Source organism: Eretmochelys imbricata, chromosome 6 (genome assembly GCF_965152235.1).
Source record: "Eretmochelys imbricata isolate rEreImb1 chromosome 6, rEreImb1.hap1, whole genome shotgun sequence".
Taxonomy (NCBI): Eukaryota; Metazoa; Chordata; order Testudines; family Cheloniidae; genus Eretmochelys; species Eretmochelys imbricata.
In genome coordinates, this window is record NC_135577.1 from 108454609 (window position 1) to 108478976 (window position 24368).

Below are 24368 nucleotides of genomic sequence, written 5' to 3' on the forward strand. Positions count from 1 at the left end.
CTCATTCCCTCTGTGAAATGCCAAAAAATTTTAAACACCAATAAATGTATTATTTTAAAGTCCCTATTACCGTTTTAAGAAGATTTTCAGAAGAGCTAACTAGCAGAGATTCGATAGATAGATAGATAGATAGATAGATAGATAGATAGATAGATAGATAGATAGATGTTGCATTTCTCCCCTAAATAATACAGCATTCCAGATGAGCAGTGGAGACAGTGGGAATCAGTTTCCAGATATCCCTAGAGAGGCACTGAAAAAAGCAGAAGAGGGACAGAATGCAAGATGGTACAATACCACCCCCACGTAACTAATGCTATAGTTCTCTATCCCTTTGAACAAATCGGAACCTTTGATGACAGCTGTACAGACTGCAACAATATAAGCACTTAGATGACAAACACTAACCCTTCAAACACAAACAAGTGTCCTTGCTCATGATCTCTTATGACCATTTCTATGCATTTTTCCCCCAATGGATATATTTAGTCAATTTTAGGGGTCTGATCCAGAGCTCTGGAGACTGAAGTCCGCTGGGAAGATCCAGCAAGGACAGCATCAGGCCAGACTTCCTCTGCCAACGTACCCTGACCTAGAGGGAACACTGACGGATAATTTTTGGTGGTAAATAAATCCCAGTAAATAAACCAGATCCTGTACAGTATCAGTGAAATCACATAATGCCTCTCTTTCAAGAAAAATTCCCCCATACAATTAGGCACCCTTGATCAACTTCAAAATCTAAAATAAAGCACATGTCCCTAAACGATGAACGCTGCAAAAATGGGGGAAGGGTGGTTGGGGGAGGTGAGGTTGGTTAAGTGATTTATCTTTTTCTGCAAAGAAACCCTGTACCATAAACATTAATCAAACACTATATTCTGCCTTTTAGTCTCGAACAATTATGAGTACAGTTTTGTGATCTTTAGCCATATTTACTGATATTCAAAGGCAGATTCTATCTTGTTAGATTGTTATAAATGGGACCCCCGGGAATCAGCACACAGGCTGAGACAGATGTGAAAGCTTTCTTAGAGTTTGTGCGTGTTTGACTTTCCAGTGCTGAAATTATAAATGTTTTATAAAGAAAAAAAAGCCATCTTCAGATTTCTCTGCCAGGTCATTAAAGAGAGCAGTCCTTAGACTAAAAAAAGTTCAGTTTTGCCGAACTTTAGATTTTTAAGGTGAACTATTTGTTAATAAATTTTCAAGTGTGGTTTACATGTGCTTGTCATTTGTAAACTTAAAAGTTTTAAGAGACAGACAGACACAGAAAAGGCCTCTGGTTATACCCCATAAAAATAAAAAACCCACAAATTCTACCTTGTTCTCTCTTAGTTAAATGCATTGTGTCTGGTCCAGACCTGTTTCACAATATCATAAAATAGAGACATGCTTCCGACGCTAGACTTGAGAAGCTGTCGCATTGAAGGAAAACTTTTAATCTGCTATAGGCAAACAGGGTACCTTTTTATTTCCCAAGGAACAGCTTTGGGGAAATGTTTAAACAAGAATTTAAGAGCTTCATTATAAGGATGCATACAGGGGATTCAGACAGCTACTGTTTTGGGGTTGGTGGTGGGGGTTGGGTTTTTTGGGTGGGGGATTCTTTAGGGACTTTTGAGTTCCTTAAATTACTAGTTTAAAGTAGACATTTTTTTTCTTCGTGCCTGGGGGTAAAGAAGACCCACAACAAAATGACCACCTACACCCCATTTTATTTCTGATTAATGTAAAAGACAAAAAGAAGTGAAAAACAGGTATGAATCTCCAGCCATTCATCCGAGTCTTTTATTTTCTTGGGATACTTTTAAGAACTTAATCGTGTCACAATTCGCAACACGTTAGTCCTCGGATATTTGTAATAGCAGCACAGGGTTTTCCCCAGGGCGCTTAAACATGGCGGCCCCGCTACAGCTTCCTTATCTACCCCCATGCATTTCCCACACACTTGGGCTGAAAATACGAACGCAGGCCAGAAATCCTGCAAACACTTAATGGACGTGCTTAGCTTTATGCACGAGTAATCCCAGTGAATTCAATGACGCTGCTCACATTCAGAAAGCTAAGTGCACGCTAAGAATGAAACTGAGGCCCCACTGGAGCTGATGGCAAAGCTCCCATTGACTTCACAAGGGCCAGGTTTTCACACTAACGTCATTGCAGGATTGGGGCCATAACCATTTTAAGCTACCTTTCTGCAGTTGTCCTTCTGTTGCTGCTGTTTGGACCTATGCCCCTTTCCCACCTCGAGGTCCCTCTTTAAAACCCTGCCATGCAGGAAACTGCTCGCTGTGACAGGAAACATCCTTTGCAGGTAAAGCTGAAAGAAACTATTTCACCCCGCTGCATGCGTTTGAATATATTAATTAAAGCCTGGGAACTTTGAGTCCAAATGCTTCCAAGAAGCAGTTGTTAATGGAAGTTGATGTGAAAGGGGAAGCCCCAGACACTTCAAACTAGCTGTGGTAAAATAACAGGAGGCAGAGAAATTTTGTTTTTTAGTGTAAAGACATCGTTGCACAACTCAGCCCTCAAGTGGTTAAAACAACGAAGCAGAGACGGGGGAATCGCTGCTGAAAAGTGGGGGTGCAGCAGCTGCAGCCCCCGCTTGCTGCCTAGGAAGCAAAGCAGCAGCACTGTGAAGAGGAGGCAAAAGTGAGCAAACCAGCTGAACTGCTTGCAGAATTAATCAGTAACAAAGAGGCTGGAGCGGTTGGCGGGCTTCAGCCCTTGAACCTGGACTCTGCTCTATAAATTTCAACTTGGAATGGCTCTTTACTTGATGAAAGACAGGTTGGCACTGGGCCAAGTCTAGCTACCACCATGGGGCGGCGGGGAGGGGGCGTGAAAGAAAAAGCAAACCTTACTCCGGAAACTTCACTTCAGTTTCAAACTCTTTTTATGAGCTAGTAACAGGGAACTCTAGAAAATGGGAAGGGGGGGGTGGTGGTTAAGAGGGAAAAAATTAGCAGAGAGTCCTTTTAATAAATAAAACAAAACAAGTAAATGCTAAATTCTAATCTGGATTTGTCTGCGCAGAATAATAGCAGCTATAATCGAATATTTCAGGATTCCTAGCCAATAATGCAAACAGCAACTTTTACAGTTATATCAGCTGGCTACGAGTTTGACTCTGAAAATAATAAATGTCTTAAAAGGAGACTAGCAGTTTAATCCCTGTTTGCTATTCTACTGTATCCGCTCCTCCCCCATCACCCCGCCCTCTTTAAATGACCAGTAAAAAACATCAGCTTGGTGTAAAAATCCAGATGAGTCATTTATTAAATAACAACGTTTAGTCTTTTTTCAAATGTTCCAAAGGGAAGCACATAGAGAGAGAGCAAGCTGGAATGCTCCGTCCGCCAGCCGCCCTTGTGCCTTGCAAAGGCAGTTTTCGTCACGAATACCTTTCCACTTTGGTGTGTATCGAATGAGAACAGACGAGGCGTGGGCTGGGCAAGAGTGTGGAGAGGAGAAGGGGGGGAGCTGTCAAAGTAGAAAGAAAGCAGGCGAACATCTATTCAGAGGCCAGACGCACTGACCAAGGTCAGCTGCAGAGGAACAGCCCCCTTGCAGCAGCTGTGCAATTATGCCCAAATTATGCATGGCACTGACGGAGCTTACAAGAACCTGCATGGCGAGGTTGGACAGGAGGATCTAGGACAGCAGGAATGAGATGTCTAATGATTTTAATTGCTCTGCAAGTTTCTAAAGGCTAGATGAGATGCTCTCTAGCTAGAAAAGGGTCTGATGCGCCACACTGTTTGCAAGAATAAATGCAGATAAAAGACCCTAATGAGAGACTGGAGAGAGAGAGCGGTATGGTAAGTGCCACCCGTGATCAAAAGGTGAAAGAAAATATCAAAATAAAATGCAGTACAATCAGCTGAGAGGGGGGAATGATTTCTTCACAAAAACCAGCTGCTAAGGTAAATTAGCTTAATTACTGACGGAAAAAATCCTCTTTTTGCTAATGTGTTCTTATGGAAGTCCTTGGTCCTGTAATCTTGTCAAGGATGCAATAGATAGAGATACCCTGCTCTTGCAAAGGGGACAAGGATCAACAGCTTGGTCTTTTCCATCTGTGACTTTCATGACCCTGCTGAGAGACCAACAAGCAGTGTCCCCCACCCTTCTCACTCAAGATATACGCTAACGAGCACAAGAACACAATACTGAAGGTCCCGAGATGTTGGACTCAGCAATGGTTAGTGCTGAGCATGCTCAAATATTCTGCAAAGGCAAACATGCAAAATGAAAAAAGAAAAAAATAGCAACCACCAAGAAACCACTTCACATCTGCCATTAAGATTATTAAATTTCTTACAAGTGGCGTCTCCTCCCAACTTCCTCACCCACCCGGAGCCCTCCAACATGCCAACTGAGAGCCAAGAATGCTTTGCATCTGCTGCAACCACATTCATTCCTGTTAAGGGGTTAACGATTCGTTTCCACTACTTCTCTCGAGAAAACCTACAATGAAAACATTGGCTCACGAAAGCGTTCTCACTGCCAGAATGCCACAGCGCGAGTGAAAAGTCCGTTTTGTTTTCATTACATCTCTGGGATTTCCGGCTTAGCTCCTGAGCTTAGACATTAAGTCCCCAGATACCCCACCCACTTTTTCTAAAGATTTATACAGCACAGCCCACCGACTACCAATCTGAAGGTGGGAGGGAATGGGGACAAGAAGTGATGCTAAAGACGGATGCTTTTGCTTGAAATCAACGTGCTCGTCTCTCAAACTGCAAACTACTCAGTTTCTCTGGGGCTCTGGATTTATTTCCAGCCTTGTCAATTAAGCAACGCCATTTCATATATATGACTTTTTTTCTTCTGCTTCTTGCCCTCCCCGCCCCCAACTCCCTACTCGTCTACATGCTCGCAGGTCTGAAATTCAGCCTAAAATCAATGCCCTCTGAGTGAGATGAGGTGACATGACACAGAAATCTAAGTCTTTCTAGTACAAAATGTATGATTACTTCATGATTTTTAGCTACAATAGAAAAATGTTCCAATCTCAGACACCCTAGGAAAGGGCAACCTGTGTCACGGTGACCTGATTTGGTCACGGTGTGTTCAGGCAGCACAAGTTCAGACATGGACTGAGAAATCATAACACTCTTCCACAAGACATGATGGGCGCCTACTCTTGTGGTACTACGGCAGTCCTGTCCCGCAAAGGCAAAGGAGCATCTATTTTTATTTACTTATTTATCATAAAACCATAACCGTGGCTTTTATTGATCATCCATCATTCTCAAACAGTCCAATAATTTGTACTTGCAGGCTGGCTTTTCTACAACACAAGGTCTGCCTGTAAATGTCCTTTCCAACTAGGTTTCAGCGCAGCCTCTAATTCCTCAGCAAACTCACTTCTACGATCAAATACTCCACTAATCATACCAAGTATTTTTATTATTATTTTCCATGCAGTAACAAATGCCATAGCAGGTTTTTATAATTACTGGGCAAGTCTTTATTTTGCAATGGACTGTTTTTTTGCAAGAACATCAGGAAAATGACTTATGATTGGATGACCAGCACTTGTTCATCTTTTGCCATCATATTGTCATTAAAAATCTATCAACCTGTCAGTAGTAATAATTATCAGACATGCTCACTTGTCTCATACACACGCCCAATGTAACTGTAAAAGAGGTCCCAATGAAGGCAGAGAAACATTTTCATGGGGGGAGATTTTGATTTTGCTTAGTCCTGGGCAAATCAGGAGTCATTCCACTGAAATTAAAAGAGTAATACCAGTGTAAAGCCGATGTAAATGAGGGGGATTCAAGCCCACTGCTTTTAAAAAAAATGTGCAAATACTGCTCTGACACCAACGTCACAGAGGAATTACTCGAGATTTACATCAGTATCAGAACAGAACTTGACCTCCAGTACAGTAGGACCTTCTTCCAAGTTGAAAAAAAACCACATTTCTGTCTGAAAAAGTTTTACCTAGCATAGTCACAAGATAACTGTAACTGAAAGAGTTTGAGAGAAAAATTATATTTGTTCCTGTTTTTTTCATTTTTTTACTTTGTGCATTTGACAGCATGCTGGGCTTGAGTCACTGCTCCGTTATCCCACTCAGCTCAGTGTAACACCACTGGTTTCAACAGTTACCCTGTTGTGAAAGTGGAGTAACACAGTGATGTACCTGCCCTTTGTGAGTAATTATTTTCACTGTTCCTCCTGCCCAGTCAGTCAGATAGCCAGTTTCCCTGGTTGTTTGTGTGGGTCTATCATGATGCAACAGGAGACAAAAACATTTATGAAATATAAGAAAATGTGATTATAAAACCACAAAAGTTGTCAGGGAGAATCTGAGATGCATGTTTTACCAGAAATTACTTTTTTTATTTTGTCTAGATTTCAAATTCATAGACAGCAGTATCCTTTTAAAAAAATGTTCGCTCCAAAATATCTAAACAGCAAAATTTCAGCCATCCAGGCTAAATCCTTCTCATCTTTCTCAGCAGTAGCCCCTACTGAAATCAAGAGAAGTCATTGTCAGAGTAAGAAGAGTATGATTTGGCCTCCTTGTTTGCTTTGATAGGATGGACTACTGCAGGCTATTCCACTTCAATAGCAGAAAGTAGCTCAAGAGCATCTCTGAACTTCCCCCATTAACTTTCCTGTCCCCTCAAGGGACAACTTCTGCATTGTGTTTAGAAGTGGAAACCCATCCATTAGGAGAGTTACAATTCCTGACCAAGCCAACGGCGGTGGAAACTGAACCAGGCAAAAAGTTTTATACTTTTGAGCAGCTAACCTGCCAAAGAAGAACCAATAAGAAATCTATTCTAGGAACACAAGACTTGCCATACTGGATCAGATTCAAGGTCCATCTAAGCCAGTGTCCTGTCACTGACAGTGGCCACCACCAGACTGCAGAGGAAAGTGTAAGAACCCCACAACAGGCAGATGTGGGATAATCTGCCTTTTTCACATAGGCCTGATTCTGGTCTCTCACAGTTAGAAATTGGTTTAAAACCTTAATGCTGTAGTATATTTCTGCAGTTGCTACTGGAGAAATTCCCCTCTCAGAATTAGTGTGTACAGCTGACAGATGAGTGGAACCACAGTTATGGCACTGGGGAGAGCAAGGAATAATGCAGGCAGGCACTGTGCAATTGTTCTCACTTTGCTGTATGAATGCACTTCAGGACTGATTTTCGCTTCTCCATTCTGGACTAAAGAGACTCCCCAACATGCTTTATTTTGCACTCGTTTGGTGATGTGCACAAACAAAGATGAGATCATTCAACTTGTTTTTCCCCTTGTGACCCAAGTCAGGGCCTCCACCGAGGTCTCCAGAGGCAAAAGATTTGTTCTTTAAACCATTGCAACACTGCACTCGCTGTTCTCATCAGGTTTGGGGTGATAGGACTGGGCTGTTTTGTTGTTTCTTGGGGGTGGGGGGTTTCTGTTTTCCAACGTTAGATATGCAAATTAGCAAAATATATTGATAAATGTCTGATAAAATCATAGCTCCTGATTCTGGTCTTACAGCAGGGTACATTAAGGTAACTCCAGTCACTTCACTGGAGTTACACCAGGAGAAAACAGCAAAAATGAGAGGAGAATCAAGCCCATAATGTTTTCTCTAGAAGCCTAAGGTAAAGATTCCTACAGTAAGCTGGTTTTCTTAGGCCCTCATATCATTTAGTTCGGAAGCCTTTTCTTCCTGTTTAACACTATTTCTAGCCATCTCCTTTCCTTGCTCTGATAAATTATCCATGCTACAGCTATTGTATTGAAGAGCTACTGGTGGTGGGATCAGGTGCCACAGCAGACTTCCTAAAGAGATCAGCCAATGCTGACTGGTTTCCAGCACCGTATGCCAGTTCAGTGTTGCTCAGACCACCTGTTCCCAACCTGTCTGACATCACGGGCGATCAAACTAGGTTTTCTCCGCTTCCATTTTCCTTCGCTGGCGTACTAAGGCATGGTGATGGCTGGCTGAGTCCTATAGTTAATATGGGTGCACGGGCCCATAATGGTACATTGTAAGTGAATGTCTCAGACTAGACAGCAATAATAATTAGCTGTCATGATTTGAAAAAAGGATAATCCATGCCATTGAGTTAACAATCACTCACACAACACACATGGATTTAACTAATCTTAATTTGGAGAAAAATAACAATTCTAAATATATCAAATAGCCTATTTCATGGCAACCTGCAGCAGTGTTTATCTCTGGCTTCCAGCACATGCCGGTTATTTAGTTTCTCTACAGGCAGTTTTACCATTTAAAAGCCTGAAATGCACATTCGTGGAGCAGGGGTTGCAGTTAAATCCCACATTTGACAAGGAGGGTTTTTTTTCACCTTGCACATCTAGTTTGAGTCCATAATGGATGGAGCCCAGCACTGGTGGCCTGAACTGGATGAATGAGGAATTCAAATTAACTCCTACTCCCAGCACTGTCTTTGCAGAAATTAACTCCACCGTCTTAATGAATTTCTGCCGTTGTTTTGGTCTCATTGTCTGGAAATGTATGGCTCCTGGTCTACACTTGTGAACTAGAGACAAACACCACAAAACCTATCCAGGGAAGGCAAGACAAGCTACAAAACACCACTGTATTTCTCTTCTAAAACAACTGACATTTATAAAATACACGCAACAGTGATTGACAACTCCTAGCTAATTCACTGGCCTGGCTTCATTTTGTTGTGGAACAATCTGAAGCATCTGTTAATACAGTGCTTTCTGCAGAAGAGCGAGAACGCGTTTCTAAACAGGTTAGCCAATTTAAAATAAACAAATATTTTGCAGAATAAACTGCCTGTAGTCAAGTCATGTCTTTACACTGGCCATGTAACATTCAAAAGCATACCTTATAGACAGTGATAACAAAAAGAAAGCTCTTTGATCAGCCAAAGTTTGGCCTAGCAAATTACAAGTTAAGAGAACACTACAGATTTCAATATCAAAAGGTCTTTTAAATCTATCCTGATTCAGGAGACAAAGTTACCTCCTCTTCTATGGCAGTCTAGACGTTCTGGATTTGTGTTACACACACACACACACACGTCCACACGCACACACACACATACTCTCCTGCAGATCCCCAGGATCCACTGGCTCTTGTTAGCTATGCAAGTATTCTAAAACCACCCGTGATGTGGTCAAGTAGGATTCATTGAGCATATTAAGTGGAGTCACACCTGGCTGTGAAGAAAGAAAGAACGAAAGAAAGCTATCCATGAGTCTATCAAAGAAAGAAGAACTTGGCTAAATCATGGAATGCTACAGAACAAAATTCAGGGCTTTGGTAATTGAGGCCATGAATCCAGCTGGAAATTTGCAATATGGAACTTTGTAACCCAACCATTCCAAAAAAGAAAAAAATCTCACAACTTCAGAGCACCCTGAATTAGGATTAAAGTTTTACAATGTGCTGCCTCCTGGCACTCCGGCGGAAACACCCACGCCCGCAGAGAGTAAGAGGGTTCTGTGGCTCAGCCAAGCTCGTTGCTTGACTTACCTTGGCTACGCTCAGCCATGGAGGGCTGTAATGTCGTGCAGCTTAGTCACGCAGCAGAAGGCCACACAAATCATTTTGACTGAATAAGAAGGTCTATGAAAACAACACGGGATCAAGGAGAGTAGCTGAAACCTATCTGAGGGCAGCAGCGGTGGCAGCATATTTCAGGGAGCCGGAGTGGCGAGTGGGTGATTTCTGGTTTCTCTCTTCAAATATAAAGACTCAATTATCTTTGAACAGCTTGCTTTACACATGAATTGACACATTTATTTTACAATAAATAACTGAAAGTTATCTATGTTTCCTTTACTGTTAATCTACACAAAGAAATAATAAACAGAGCTTGTCTACAAAAATGCAACTATTGCAGTCCTCTGAATTCAATTAAGCTAAAATAATTAATGCTTCTGCCATATTAAATTACTTTATACATTTGAGCCACTGAAGTTTTTATTCTTTAATCTTTTCCTTTTTATTTAATAAAAAAAAAAGTTTGTTTCAAAGTGTGTGTGGAGGGGGGCTGGTTAAGAGCGGGGGAAAAGGAGCATGATTTGCTGTTAAAATGTAATGGTCTCCTCTAGCTGACACAGCATGTAGAGTGTTTTGTGCCTTTGATTAAAATAGCATTTTAAATGCTTTGAACAAACATATCTCCCCATACTTCTAAGGGATTATTTTACATATTTCTTGGTGGAATAAAAAAATTCATTCTTCCTGTCACCGTGCAGAAGGGCTAAGAATATCTTTCGTCACATACAAAGTAAAAATACTGTAGGCTGCTGCATTATTCCCACAAAAATAAAAAATAAAATAACGGGAGGGGGTAGGGGTGGAGGAAAGCCGCCTTCGAGATTAAGTTTCCCTTTTATGAAATCGTATTTAGCCTTTTTTTTTAACAAATCTAACAACAATGCTCTACAGCCTCTCACTGGGAAATACCTTTAATGTTAAATGGAGATTCTGATTTTCTTGGCTAATGCAGAAAGCCTTTCTATTGAAATATAAGTAAGGGGCCTGGTATATCCCACTAAAGCCTTTCCAGTGAATGACTTCTGTGGGTTTTTCATGGCTACCCTCCATGGCTGTAATGTGAGGCTTTTATCCTACTATTGAAAACTATCCTCTGCTATTTAAAAAAATAGAAGGACACTACCTTTTTATCTGAGAGTTCAGTTCCTAATTGAGAAAGCATTATTACCGCAGTATTTAGTGGTGAGTCCCTATCTGCGTGCAGTGCAGAGAAAATCCCAATCAATCTATAAACCCCTTTTATTTTTGTAAATTCAGACTATCCCATACACATTTCCATTTGATCTTCAGGTTAGTGTGAAAGAGATAAGGAGCTCTGGATTGGCTTGCTTTTTTTTTTTGGATTACGTTTGGGCATGACATTTGGAAACATACAGCTACAGAAAAGACTCTAGGCCCAATCCTGTCAGGCACTACGCAACTCCCGCAAGGTGCCAAAAGCCTTCGACTCCCATGGAGGTCAATGGTTGTTCAGAGTGCTCAGCACCTTGCAATATGGATTCAGTGGCTGCAAAAATCGGGTGCCAAGTGCACACTTTGAGCTCTCTCTTGCTCCCATCAAAGTCAATGCCTCAATCGATTGATTTCAATGGGATCTGGCCCTTTAATAAGGTATTAGACCACAAAGAAGCCCTATCTGCCAGGAAATGCAGGCACAGGGGCCTCTTGGAATCATTGAAATCATGGGTGGGAGAACTACCACAGTGCAACCTACTCATGATGCTGCCACTTCTGATGCCCAAAAACCTGCCACCTTCACATGCTCCACTTCAAAAGCCAAGGCACTCTTGGGAGGAAATGGGGCGAGAGCATGTTCTGACTAATCACATTCCAACGGGAAAGACAGAAAAGTACCTGCTCAAGATCTAACTTGGGGGCTAAGTGCATTAACTGAGGGGAAGACATGTGTCTGTTACAGTGCCTAGCTACAGAGCCTGGCTCTTCAGATCATCTGATAGAGACTCATGTGTTTGGCTTTGGAGGTTCCCCGATTCGCTCTCCAGTGTCAGCCAAGATAGCAGCTGTCACAGGGCGAGCGGCATAGCACACACCAGCAGTGGTTACATACTTCCTCTCAACAGAGAAAGCTCATCTGGAGCATCCGATGCGCACACCGGTTCAAATCCCATTTATGTAACAGCAGATACCAGGGCTTGAACCAGCAGCCTCTGCTGCTAAAAGCATAAGTCTCTGTAGCTCAAACTAAACAGACAGCCACTATAGCTAGCAGATGTAACCGACACACATTTTCTGTAGATCAAGCCCTGCTGAGGACACGTAACACTCACCGACCAGTGGGGTTGAGCTGTGGTCACTAGCAGAGAAGGGATACTGGGCCAGCGGATCTGATCCAGTATGGCAATTCCTAAGGAAACCAGCATACTGAAAGCAATAACCACATCCTGTTGCTCTTCAGTATTGGATGGAGAAAGTGGAGTCCACCAGGAAGACAAGTTTGACTCAAGATCCCATGCTGAGATAGTACAGGAAACCCGCGCACTAAGAGAAAGAGTAAGTCACATAACTGTCATAAGCAGTGTGTGCTTATTAACCGAGGGAAGCATAGGTGCAGAGCAAAGGAACACACTATATACTTCATGCTACAGAAAAGCTTTCCCGTGCCATGTACGCTGCAGAAAAAGTTTCAGAACAGCTCATCCAGGTAGATACAGTCCCCTGTAATGTCCCGGTCAGCGAGACCACTCGTGATCTGCCGAATAAGTGCTGGCCTCAGGGCAGCTTTAATCTACCCATCCAATTTCTCCAAGAAATTCAAGCATTTTAGAAAAGAAAATGTTTGTAATCTGCTCTCACAGGCCAGCGTGGGTTCATCTCTACTTTCAAAAACCACTTTTGGGGCATGTTTTTGAATAGCTCCCTTCCTTTCCGTCTAAACCTATGAAAATCCAGGATATACAGGGCATCGGTAAACACATCCCCAACAGCAGGTCATTTGGATAATGAGACTGAAATTCACCCCATTGCAGAGGGAGTGAGGAAGGCCCTATATACCAGGTAAGCCCCACTTTATTCCTCAGGACCAAATCCTCCTCCCATTAAAATCAATGGGAAAATTGCCATTGATTTCAATGGGATCAGGATTTGGCCCTTTCCACAGGCTTTAAGTGTTGCATAAGGCCTCTGCACTGGGATGAATTTCCCAGGTGTGTAATGTTCTGTTGTCTTTCCTGGGTATCTGCCTTCAGACTTGGGGAAGACACCACCAAAATGGCCTCTCTGACCCTGGGACTTAAGCTTTTTTTGTGTACAGGCTGTACCTACAGCTATCCCAGAAGACCAACTTCAAACACTGAAAACAGTCGTTTCTCACTGACAGCTGGCCCTTCACAGAAAGGTATTGCCATATTAAAAAACTGGTCAATATTATTGCCACAGCCCTGACTAGTGAGGTTGCTCCAGGCAAATGGCTCCTATAAAGACCTGCTATTGAAGACTTCGTTTCATAGCACTTTCTAGAGGGCTTGCTTTAAAAGATTACCTAGGTAGTGGATTGAGTGTAAAACATGCTGTACCTGCAATGTTCTCCTGCTTGGGGCAAATTCCTTTTGTAGGCGTGAGAAGACGGTCTTCTTCATCGGGTGTGACTTGGATCCCGATTTCCACTGGCTCTGACACTTTCCTGAGCTCGGAGCGGGAGGAGGGGGGAGGGCTGCTCTTATCCAGGCTCTTTTCATAGCAGACACCACCAGTGCCATTGCACTGTTTCTTCTTGTGCTCTATAAAAACCAAGATGTCTCCCAGGGGGAAGTTCATCTGACACTGTCCACAGGTTAACAAATCGGGGTCTGTCCCACCTGGGGTGATGCTGATGCCACCCGGCTCCGCTATTGCCAGGCTCTCATCTTCGTCGGCAAGCACCGTTTCCACATGGTCAGCCTCTGCTTTACATGGACAAGAAGAAAGAGGGAAAGGGGGTGGGGAGGAGAGAGAGATTGGTTTGAATGTTCATAGAATCTGAATGATGCACCATGAGGTCAGCCAAAACAGCCTGGTTGCATCTTTCTTTTCTTTTCCATATCTTCCTCCCCTCCCCATAATGATTTCAATATATTTTGCAACCAAGACTGTCTGTGAAACAAAATGATAGGCTGACCTGACGTAGCTTTACTGACAGCTCCTTCTAACTGCTGCCAGCATCGCAATAATATCAGCAAAGAGCCATTTTGCAATGCTCAAGTTTCGTTCTGAAAGGGTTACTTTTTTGTCCCATCTTCTCATTCCTACTGCATCTCCCTGCCATCCAGCACAGGCCCAGTCCAGCAATCCTTATACACTCAAAACTCTCACTTGACTACCATGGGTGTTTGGGTGCTTTGAGGAATGCACGGTTGGGCTCCCTATGGCACACACAAATAGCACTTATCCAAACACATAGACAGCAGCAAGGCTAAGTGGCAGCCAAATAGCACTAGTTACTCATGTGAGTAAGGTGATATGGCCTGTGGTGACAAGTCAGGGACTTTTCAAAAGCATTTGCAAAGAGAGAGAGAGAGAGAAAGAGAGAGAGAGAGAAACTCACTTATTTCCATGTAGGAATATTAGCTGGACTTTAAATCTTCTGCTCATTATTCTACAACCAAATTTCAGTATGGTTCTACAGGTTACAGAACGTTTTCTTATTAAGTTGATAGAGAATTAAAGTGTGTGGGTTCAAATAATTACTTTAAAACTTTCAGCCTCAGAAAATATTTCTTTATCTGATCACCCAAGTCAGTTTCAAAGGAACATGCAATTTCTATTAGTTTCATAATCAATCACTAAGTATTCTAAGCTAATTAATACATCTAAAATAATTGTAGTTCACAAACCACTTCTAGAGCAAAATGTTTTGTTTTGTTTGTTCTACAGCCGAACTGACAAATCCCACAAACCTTAGTCTTTACTCAGGCAAAAATCTCCACTGACTTTTACCTGAGGGAGTTTTACCTAAGAAAGGAGTATAGGATTTGGCCCAAACAGTAGACAGGGAACTAGCAGTATGTAAATCAGCAAGTAGAGAGACAACATTATTGAATCTGGAGTAGGGAATAGTAAGGAAAAAGTTCTACATTAGCATCAGTGCTTTGTTTTTCAGTTTCCTGGAGAAGGGAAGGCGTGCAAATCTCTCAAAGCAGTGGGCAAACAGCATGTCATAATATAGAATTGGATCCTCCTCCCTTGAAGTCAACGGGAGTTTTGCCCAGATATATAGCAAGCTGCAGAAAAAGTATACAAAAAGGGATGAAGGAACAGGGGAAATATGCTTTATAACTTGGAAGTTATTGAACATTCTGAGCCACAGAAAAAGTTTAGAAGAGGCTTCTCCCCTGCCTCCACCTTACAAGATAAACTGCTGATTAGTACCTCCACCAGCTGTATCGCAAGTTGCATCAGGATTCACAACCAGCTCAGAGCAGTGGTTCTCAGCCAGGGTGGGGTACATCAACTCATCTAGATATTTCCCTAGTTTTACAACAGGCTACGTAAAAAGTACTAGCGAAGTCGGTACAAACTAAAATTTCATACAGACAATGACTTGTTTATATTGCTCTATATACTATATACTGAAATGTTAGCACAATATTTATATTCCAATTGATTTACTTTACGATTATGGTAAAAATGAGAAAGTAAGCCATTTTTCAGTAATAGTGCACTGAGACACTTTTGTATTTTTATGATTGATTTTGTAAGCAAGTAGTTTTTTTCATGAGGTGTAACTTGGGGAACACCAGACAAATCAGACTCCTGAAAGGGGTACAGTAGACAGGAAAGGTTGAGAGCCACTGGCTTAGAGTATGCAAAATGAGAACAAATACTGTGCTTCGTATATCTACGGTAGTAAGAGCAGGACTAGCATCCTATGAAACAAAAATGTCTGAGCAAGTCACATCCTATTGACAGAAGATATATATTGTAGGGCTCTGAATTTACTAACTTATAACAAAATAAATCTACAAGGTAACTAAACTCTAGGCATAATACACATTCTGAAAACCATTAATTACTTCCCCCCCTTAATCTAAGTTTAAAAGGAGTTTGAAGACAATGCTACATAATTAATTTACCAATTTATTTTCTGAAAAGATGCTATGCCATAGTGAATATGTAATCATAACCCTGTGCTGAACAAAGATTGCTGGGGAGAGAGTGAATTTCTGTGAACAGCGTGTCAGAATGCAAAAGATAATTATTTAGTGCTTCTGTTCCCATTAATGATCTAACATTGAGCAATACTGTTTATATTGAAGAAAGATTGCACCTTTAATTACCAATTGCATATATATAATTTTAGAGCCAAACGAAAAGGACTGTGAAAAAGATCTTTAAGAAATATGTGTACCATTTCTGGCTAGAATTCTTATAAATGGGAGCAGAGTGTCAAAATATTAAAACACAGACACACTAAAGGGAGATGGGACAAAGACCTGCAAAAGACAAAATAAAAATGAGAGATGAATTGAACTAAGGAAAAGTGGTAGGGAGGGGGGGAAATGCCTGTTACCAGGTTCATATAACATCCCTGTTCAGCTTTCAGATTAAATATGCCTCTCAAATTACAAAGGTTTAACTCTGGTATATGTAACTGATAAATAAAAACACATATGGATCTCAACTTTATTATCTTTTTGATGTATAGGATTTTTTTCCCCTGCTGTTTCAGAAAAAATAGCAAAACTTCTTCATTTGATAAGGGTTCTGACTATGCTTGGGTGGAAAAGACGAAGTATCTTTCAGTTGTTAGCTGCTAAAATTTTTCAAAATTCCTTCTTTTCAATTCAACAATAAATCTGAATATTAGTTACGTCCACATATGTCTGTTCATTTATACTCTATCTCTTTTTCCAAGGATTCTGCACTGGTATTTTTTAAAATAACATCTGGTATTCTTTCGTATTTTGGCAGTCTTCACGTTACAGAAAATCAACTTTTCATTTTCTGGGTGCACTAAACCCTCGTGATCAGTAGTAATTGGGTTCCAAAGTATTCAAAGATTCTCACTCAACTGTATTTCTGATTTTAGTTTAACAAATCGTCCGGAGCAAGATTGGTATCGTAGCTATCAATCCAAAGCGATGTAAGACACACACACACAGCTTTCTACGGGGCCTGGAAATGGTCACAAAATAATGTCAGGCAAAACACTGACTATATCTTCAAATGCGTTTTATCCCAATCAATTTGCATATTAATTTTTTACTCAGAAAAGAACAAAAAAAGCTTCCTCTCAACAAAGATAAGCCACTAAAACCCTATATTCAAATAGCATTACAGGACAGATGTAAACTCACAAAGGTAAGGACAGAAAAGGCTACACATCCAGCCTTAACTTATGTGCCAAGCTTGGACAACACCACAAATAAAGTCCTCCACCATTTAAGATCCCTGCAGTTTCAACTGGGCAGTTTAGGCCAGACTCTGAATGAAAACTCTGACTCTGCTTGTGGGTTTAAAATGAGACGCTCCTTTGCATTATTTGAACTTCGCTTTCTGTGGTTTCATTTCTGTTGCTGGGCTGCTGGGTTTCACCATTCGTTTTTTGTTTGTTCTTTTCCCCCTAATTTTTATTTATTTAAAATAGAATGTTAAAAAGGAGGAAAAGCTGAACCACAAAAAAGAGAAAGGAACTAAAAAACGCCTGCTGCCCTCACATGAAAAAGGGCAAAGTGAAAACTAATTGCTTCCAGCCAGGTGGGTTAAGGTGTGCCCAGCCTCTCACCACACCCCGATGCATTCTCCAAGCAACCCGTCAGTAATCGCTCACGGGGAATATTGTGATCCATGGAGCAGAGATGGTGTCCCAAGTGGGAACCCTCCAAAACTGGTGTCATTCAATGGTTTCATGTGCTTAGACAATGTTCATTCACAGCACTGTATTTGTCAGACTCCTAGCGGAATCTCTAAGCACTGTTACTATCTATCGCACCAATCTGCATTAAAAATAAAGTGCTTTTTCATCCAAGACTGCAACGGCTCTATCACAATACCACTGACACGACACTTTTTAGCACGGTGGCACCATTACAGCATTTATACACATGTGTATATTATGCAACACACAATATTAAAATTACTACACTTGCAATGGTTTCTGACTTTCAGATGCTTCAAGCTCATTCATAATACCAAGAGAGCTTCAGCTACTACACCCTGGGCCTGATCCAAGGCTCTGGAACTCAATGGAAAGACTTCCCACTGGGCTTTGGATGAGGCCTATAATAGGGAATGTTACATTTCTTTCTATATTTTAGTTGTACTTAAGTACTAAAAATACAAAAGAACCCAAAAGCAATAAACTGCCCTTCTTCTTATTTTCCCTCCCTTATCATACAGCATAAAACATAAGATATGTTAATATATTTTATTTTGTTTAAAGAAGTGGGAGAGAAAAAACTGATCACGGAACAAGGTCCTGCATGTCAAATTTCTTCCCCATGAATCGTTTCTACAGCTCAGTTGCAAACCCATAAAAGCAGAGGTTGATGGAAACACGCCACAGCCTTCACTACAGAGGCGCTAGCAGGTACCCCAATTGCCATGGGTACTGTAAGATCGGTTACCATGTAAATCTTCCACAGTCCCAGATGAGCAGAGCACAGATTAACCAGATCTGACTGCGACTTGCCAGCTGCACCCCATCTAAAGGGAAATTCTACCTTCAAGGGTATGGCAAACGCTCCCTCCTGCCTATGCCCCATGTACGTGGAGTTACCAGCTGCATGATCCATGTGACAGTCATTGCACTGAAACCCAGGCAACTCTACAGTGCTTTGAAACCAAATCCCTACTTTTAATGTTTTACCCTCATCCTGGTAAAAAGGCACAAAGGAAAGACTGGGCCCTCAAAGAAGTGGATTTCAACCTGGGGTCCGCAAACTATGTCAAACAGATCCGAGAAAGGTAGTCATAACCATAGAACAGTGGTTTACCACCTGTGGACCACGGACCCCTGGGGGTCCACAGACTATGCCTAAGATTTCCAAAGGGATCTGCACCTCCATTCAAAATTTTTTAGAGGTCCGCAAATGAAAAAAGGTTGAAAACCACTGCCTTAAGGTGTTACCCACAAACTAGACTTTAGAATGATGTCCCACTGACAACACCTGCATGTCACTCTTATTGTAATATCATTGCACTTATAGAAATAGAGCAGACAACACACACTGGCTAGGTTATCGGAAGCACCCAGTGTCATGATTTTACCTGCTTACAACTAATACTTTGGAAAGCAAAGTCTTCATCTCCTCACCGTCCAAAGTCTAGCAATAACCTGCATACAGATTATTTTCATCTTCGCAGATGTGAATTGCAGTGTTTAGATATTGTATGATGTCTAAACTGCACTAACATCACCCTCAGCAGCACTGGCTGGTTTTAGCTGCCATCAATATTTAATTTTTCTGATCCACACGATTAAAGATCAATTCTTCATAAAAAGAAAGCTGAGGATGGATTAGTAAAGAGAAAAACAGCAACGGGGAATAAAGCTCTACTGACAGAGAGACTCATATTTTTGTATTACTTTTAAGTGAACCTCATGCCTGTGAAAAGTCCATGATGACAGCCCAAGAGATTCAAATTCTCCACTTATCCACAGAACAGCAAAGGCAGCAGCTGTATGAGCTTCCCCAAGCTGCCCGGCCAATATTCCTCAACCTTGACCTGAAGGGACAATCTCTGGGTGTAGAGGACAGTTTAGTCTCTTTGGCCCATTCAGTCTGCTAAGACAGTCACACAAGCATGCCAATTAGTTCCAACTGTGGTAGAGAGGGGCGTTTTTTGCTATGATATAAACACCTGTCCACTAGGTACTGGACAGAGATCCCTGCTTCACATAGCCCACTGCACAGCCTTCAGATGTTAATGATTTTTGATCACTAGACAGCACAGGGACTAGTATGCGGGGAGGGGAGAAGGGAATAACCCATTTAGATCTAATGCATTAGCAAACAGAACACACAGCTGTGAGTTTCAGGGCTCTTCTGCAACACAGTACATCAAACACCTATTTCAGAAGTATCCTGAACCTCTCAGAGCGCAGCTTAACCCTCAGTCCACACCTGAGACAGAACAAACCTCTCTGCCACAGCAGAAAATGTAATAAGGATTGCATTATAAGAAAAATGCAAATGGAAATGAAATAGTAATAACAATGAAAATACCAAACAAAACAAAAGCCAGGCATATCCAAATGCGTACTTGAATCTTGGGCATTTCTCAGATGTAATTTAATCAGAAGCTACACACACATAATGTTACAGAAAGGGGTGATGTATGCTTTCCTAAATAAACTAGATGCTCTTGAAAAAAAAATATTCACTGCTACTGAGAGCCTAAAATGCATCGGTTCTTTTACAGACCACAAAAGCTGTAAATCTTTACAGATAAAACAGGGATTGTGATGATGTGATGTAAAAGCATTCTTTGTTCCCAAGTGAATAGATTTGTTTTATTTAAAACTAAACACACATACAAAAAAGAAACTGGATACACAAAAGAAAAGAAAAAAAACTGTATTGAGGTACAATCTTTTAACTGTATTGGAAAAGAATCCCTGAATTACAGACACTTAACAAAATATTTAAAAAGCATGGTCGAAATTAGGTATTTTGTTTCCCGTGTGGATTTAAACAAACAGCTATATTGTCTTTTAAAATTTCAGTCTCCAAAGGGGTTGTGTTCTGAATGAGGCATAAATCACTGTTACTCGTATACAACTTTCTCGAGCCATTTTTTTGACTTTCATTGAAGCATATTCATTACAACATTCAATGAATTTATGGCTTATGCCAGTGGCTTAGTGGAAGGGGTCATAAAAAAGTTAGGTAAACTAGTGATTTTTTATTCTCCCCCTTAACTTTGGATTCCCTTTTTATAATGTGCTGTCTAGTACTGAGTCTCTGGAAAGTACCCTGGGCACATAACAGCACACACACAAATTATCAGCTGCTTCAGACCAAAAAAAATTGAATTTCTTCCATTGAGGCAACTACACAAAAGACTTGCATATGTCAAAAATACAGAACTCAGTCCCTGTGAATGCCATACCATTAATCAAATCCCCGATCTGGTGTCACTTTTGCCCGTAAAATGATGGTATTCTTCTAACCCCCTCCATTGGCGCGTGCCTGCGATGCGTGAAGTGCGTCCCTCTGCTTTAATTTGTTTTCGAATAGCCTGCTTTAGGCATTTTTTATATATTCCTTGGGGAAAGCTGCTGCTGCTTAGAGCTCTATCAAGGGGATAGGGTATAGGCTAGGCAACAGCTTTTTGGGGAGGAAAGCAGCGAGCAAATTTAACTGATGTTTAGAAGCTGTAACTTACTCTGAATACACAACTGCCTTTGAGGGTGCAAAGGAACAGTGCGCAGTGTGCAGCCTGCATAGACACATTTTATGAAAGTAAATAAACATGAAAGAGGAAGGTAATGTGGTAGCAGCAGCTGAATGAATCATACATTTATCAATGCTTCACACAGTTATTGATGTCTTTTTTCCCCCCTCATGACAAAGATATATATAAATCTATCCGCATAGAACAGCGGCACACACTTCGCAAGGCGCTTTTATGGCACCCGTAACTTTACTGTGCAGCATGATTCAGCCCCAAAAGGCAGCTTACTTTTCCTCTAGCCTTCTCTGAGGCTACCCGACTCTTAACCTTGAAAGACCAAATGCTACAGACAATTCTAACTCAATGTGTTGGGCCCGGAGAACCAAAGAGGACTGCTGCGCTGCAGAACAACCACCAAAAGGAGAAACTGTTCAGCGGAAGTGGAGAGCCATTTTGGTTGTAGTAAGTCTCTTCAGCGAGACTTTTTAAAACATCTTTCAATCTCAGAGGGTTTCTACCCAACTATTATGTATGTGGGGGAAGGGGGGGGCAGGGGGGACGTATTATGTCTGTTAGTAAAAATTTACAGTCGTGGAATTGAAGCAAAGCCACAATCAGCAAAGTTTGAGGTTTCTGCAGAAAAGGTTTTCCCAGAGCTGGAGAATGGTAGCATCATCTGTGTTTGAACCACTGTGCTCTTCATCTTCCAGGTCTGTCAAATGAGCTGGCTGCTGTCGTCCAACTAGCTCAATTCAAACATTAAATGAAGTAGAGAAATCATCAGATAAATTGCTGGCCCTCTGTACTCAAGAGTGAAGGCTTTTTCTACAGTTGATGACAGCCCTGATCTTTTGTCTGACCTAATTTATTTCTCTTTCAGGTTAGAATAAAACACTCTTTCCTGTCACGGGATAACCTCCACCCACATATTGTGCCCGAAAATAAGAATAAGTCATTGCTATGTTAACAAAACTATAACTTGATGCATTTCTTGGACTTGGTGAGGTAAACTTTATACCCTAACATCCAATGATCAAAGCTTTCTATGCGTATGCCATTAAATTATATGTTTGGGCAAGAAAGTTTCCCACTGAAGTCTATCAACAATGCACAGGCAAACTAAAACAGTGAATGGTAGAAGCCCTGTATATTAGCCTATCGCTCATTCCCCGGAAAGTTTTAAACGTTGTATATGACTTGTGTTTATTTCTTTAGGGAAAGACGTATTTTTATTTACAGGAACTGCAGCCTGTACGTTAAAAGGACTCAAGGATCAAAAGCAATACAAGCTATCCCCAAAATTTGATACAATCGAGTGGGATTTCAAGCTTTATGACATGTAAGCACATACAATTGTATGAACATGCATGTGCATTTTTAATGTACACAGTCTTCTTCTCTATCTAATATTCGCTGTATGCTTATACATACGCTGGAAGCAGATAAATAGATGCACAGGTCTTTTTACAATGAATCCATACCTATGGCTATCATCAGCCTGGTCACTATCTGACAAAAACAAACTGAGAATTTAAAGATTATATGTTGATGATAAAAAGCACTGTTAAAAACTTGTTTTAATTAAAGACTTCTAACTGCAGGAATCCGTTAATCAGTCATGATTTGTTTAAAAATAGATTTATCTAACTTGCAATCCCACTCATCGAGTACCATATAGATCTTTGCATAAAAATCAATACTTCAACTTTACACTTAAAATATTTTGCAGCAACATAAACTGCCTCAGATACAGCTATTATTTCCCAAGCTATTGTATCCCACCCACCAGTACTAGAGTACTGGATGATTCAAACCATAATCTACTATGATACAGGCTATGAGCTCCCCCTAGTTGTCAACACATGTCACTTAAACCCAGAGGGCACAACTGAGACTTGCAATTCAACTAAAAGCCAGCAAAGTTTATTTTGGAAAGTATTTTATAACAACAAACAATCCACAGCACAAAGCAATCTAGATAGGAAATGTGAAAGGGAAATAAATGCCTTTTGCAAAGCATTTTTAAACAAAAAGATTACGCTAAAAGCAAACAGTTCTGATAAAAACAACAGAATAGGTGTCAATGGAAGTCAGTCATTGATATCTATAATTTGCACTATTTTACCTAGCACACACTCATCTAAATCATAATTATTGTCAGATATGTCACAAGACATCCTTTTGTTCAACATAGCAAGATACATTTTGCCCTAGACAAGGATTCAACAAACCATTATTATTAACACAGCCACGTAGGAAAATCTTAGACTTGTTTGCTAAATGTTTAAATAAGCTTGACAAAATATTCTCTGTATTTGTCTACCAACGAAACAACATGAAACACTTTCTAATCTATCGTACAGCTATTTAAATCACTAAGCAAATCAAGCGAAAACTAGGAAGCAATACAGATTCATAATACACAGCCACAACATCTTGGCTTTTTAAAATATGGTATTTTTTAAAGCCAGGAAGGCTATGAAAATGAACTGTTTTTATCTCATGAGTAAATTATGAATAAATTTAAATAAAACGCATCCCAGAGACTGATAAAGAACATATCTTTTGTATTGTCTTATTTAAAGCTGTCATGTAACACGTCTTTAAAAAACACATTATGCTTTTGTATGCACAGCTATGCGGGTATTACGAAAAACGCAGCCATCTCCAAAAATCATTTCCTAGCTAATTCTTTAGTAATATCTTACATTCTCAATGTGTGACACTAGGTGAAATTGTTTTCTTTGACAGCAAAAAGCACATTAATTGCAGCAAATCTACATGCATCTTAAGTGGAGTTCTTTGCACTTAGAAGCATTTTGCAAAACTTTTATGTACTAGAAATTTTATTAGTTTTTTCTTTTGCTTAAATTATTTTGACAACATACGAATTGATAGGGTAAATTATTAATATTCTTAGGGAACCTGTTGACCAGTTATGGAAGAAATCTCATTGGGGAACTCTAGTTCTCTATCTGGAATTTTACCCTTTTACTGTGCTTTTCTCCTCCATATTTTCTACTGTTTTATTAATTTTGCTTATTTTGCCTTATTCTGCAAAACTGGAAGAAGCAGGCTTTTCACATAGAGTCTCTTTCACATTTCCTTCAACTCCAAAATATAGTTCAGGTTTTAAAACACATTTCTCTAGTTTAAAAATTGCTAAACTGAAAAATAAGCAGTTAAACCAAAATAATCGTTCTTGATCTGGAGCAGTTCTACAGCATATCATCATCTCTTCTGTATAATACCTTTTTTTCACTTTGTCTATAAATTTAACTAGCTTGGGTACAAGTTTTTTGTCTCCATCACTGGATAAAGGTCCAGACTTTTGTTTTAAATTTCTTTTCTCTTATTTGCATTGCAAGTATATCTATTGCAACACTGTCTGAGGAACCTAGAGAATGGCAAATAGGCCACTCAATTTTGAAGATTATCAATAATAATAATTGTTCCAATTTTGGAATAAACAAATATTTTATATATATTGCAGCCTGCT

General features: G+C 40.5%; 1 protein-coding gene across 4 annotated transcripts in view; it reads right to left on the reverse strand.

Moving 5' to 3' along the window:
• The window catches only part of BCL11B (BCL11 transcription factor B), a 101951-nt gene that overhangs the window by 73932 nt on the left and 3651 nt on the right, over positions 1-24368 (reverse strand). For 2 of the 4 annotated variants that reach the window (XM_077819349.1, XM_077819346.1), the window contains exon 2: positions 13069-13434. In XM_077819349.1, the coding sequence (XP_077675475.1) occupies positions 13069-13434 (366 nt within the window). Of the gene's footprint in view, positions 1-13068; positions 13438-24368 lie in introns of all 4 variants that reach the window. The other 2 variants (XM_077819348.1, XM_077819345.1) reach the window with 1 other exon arrangement.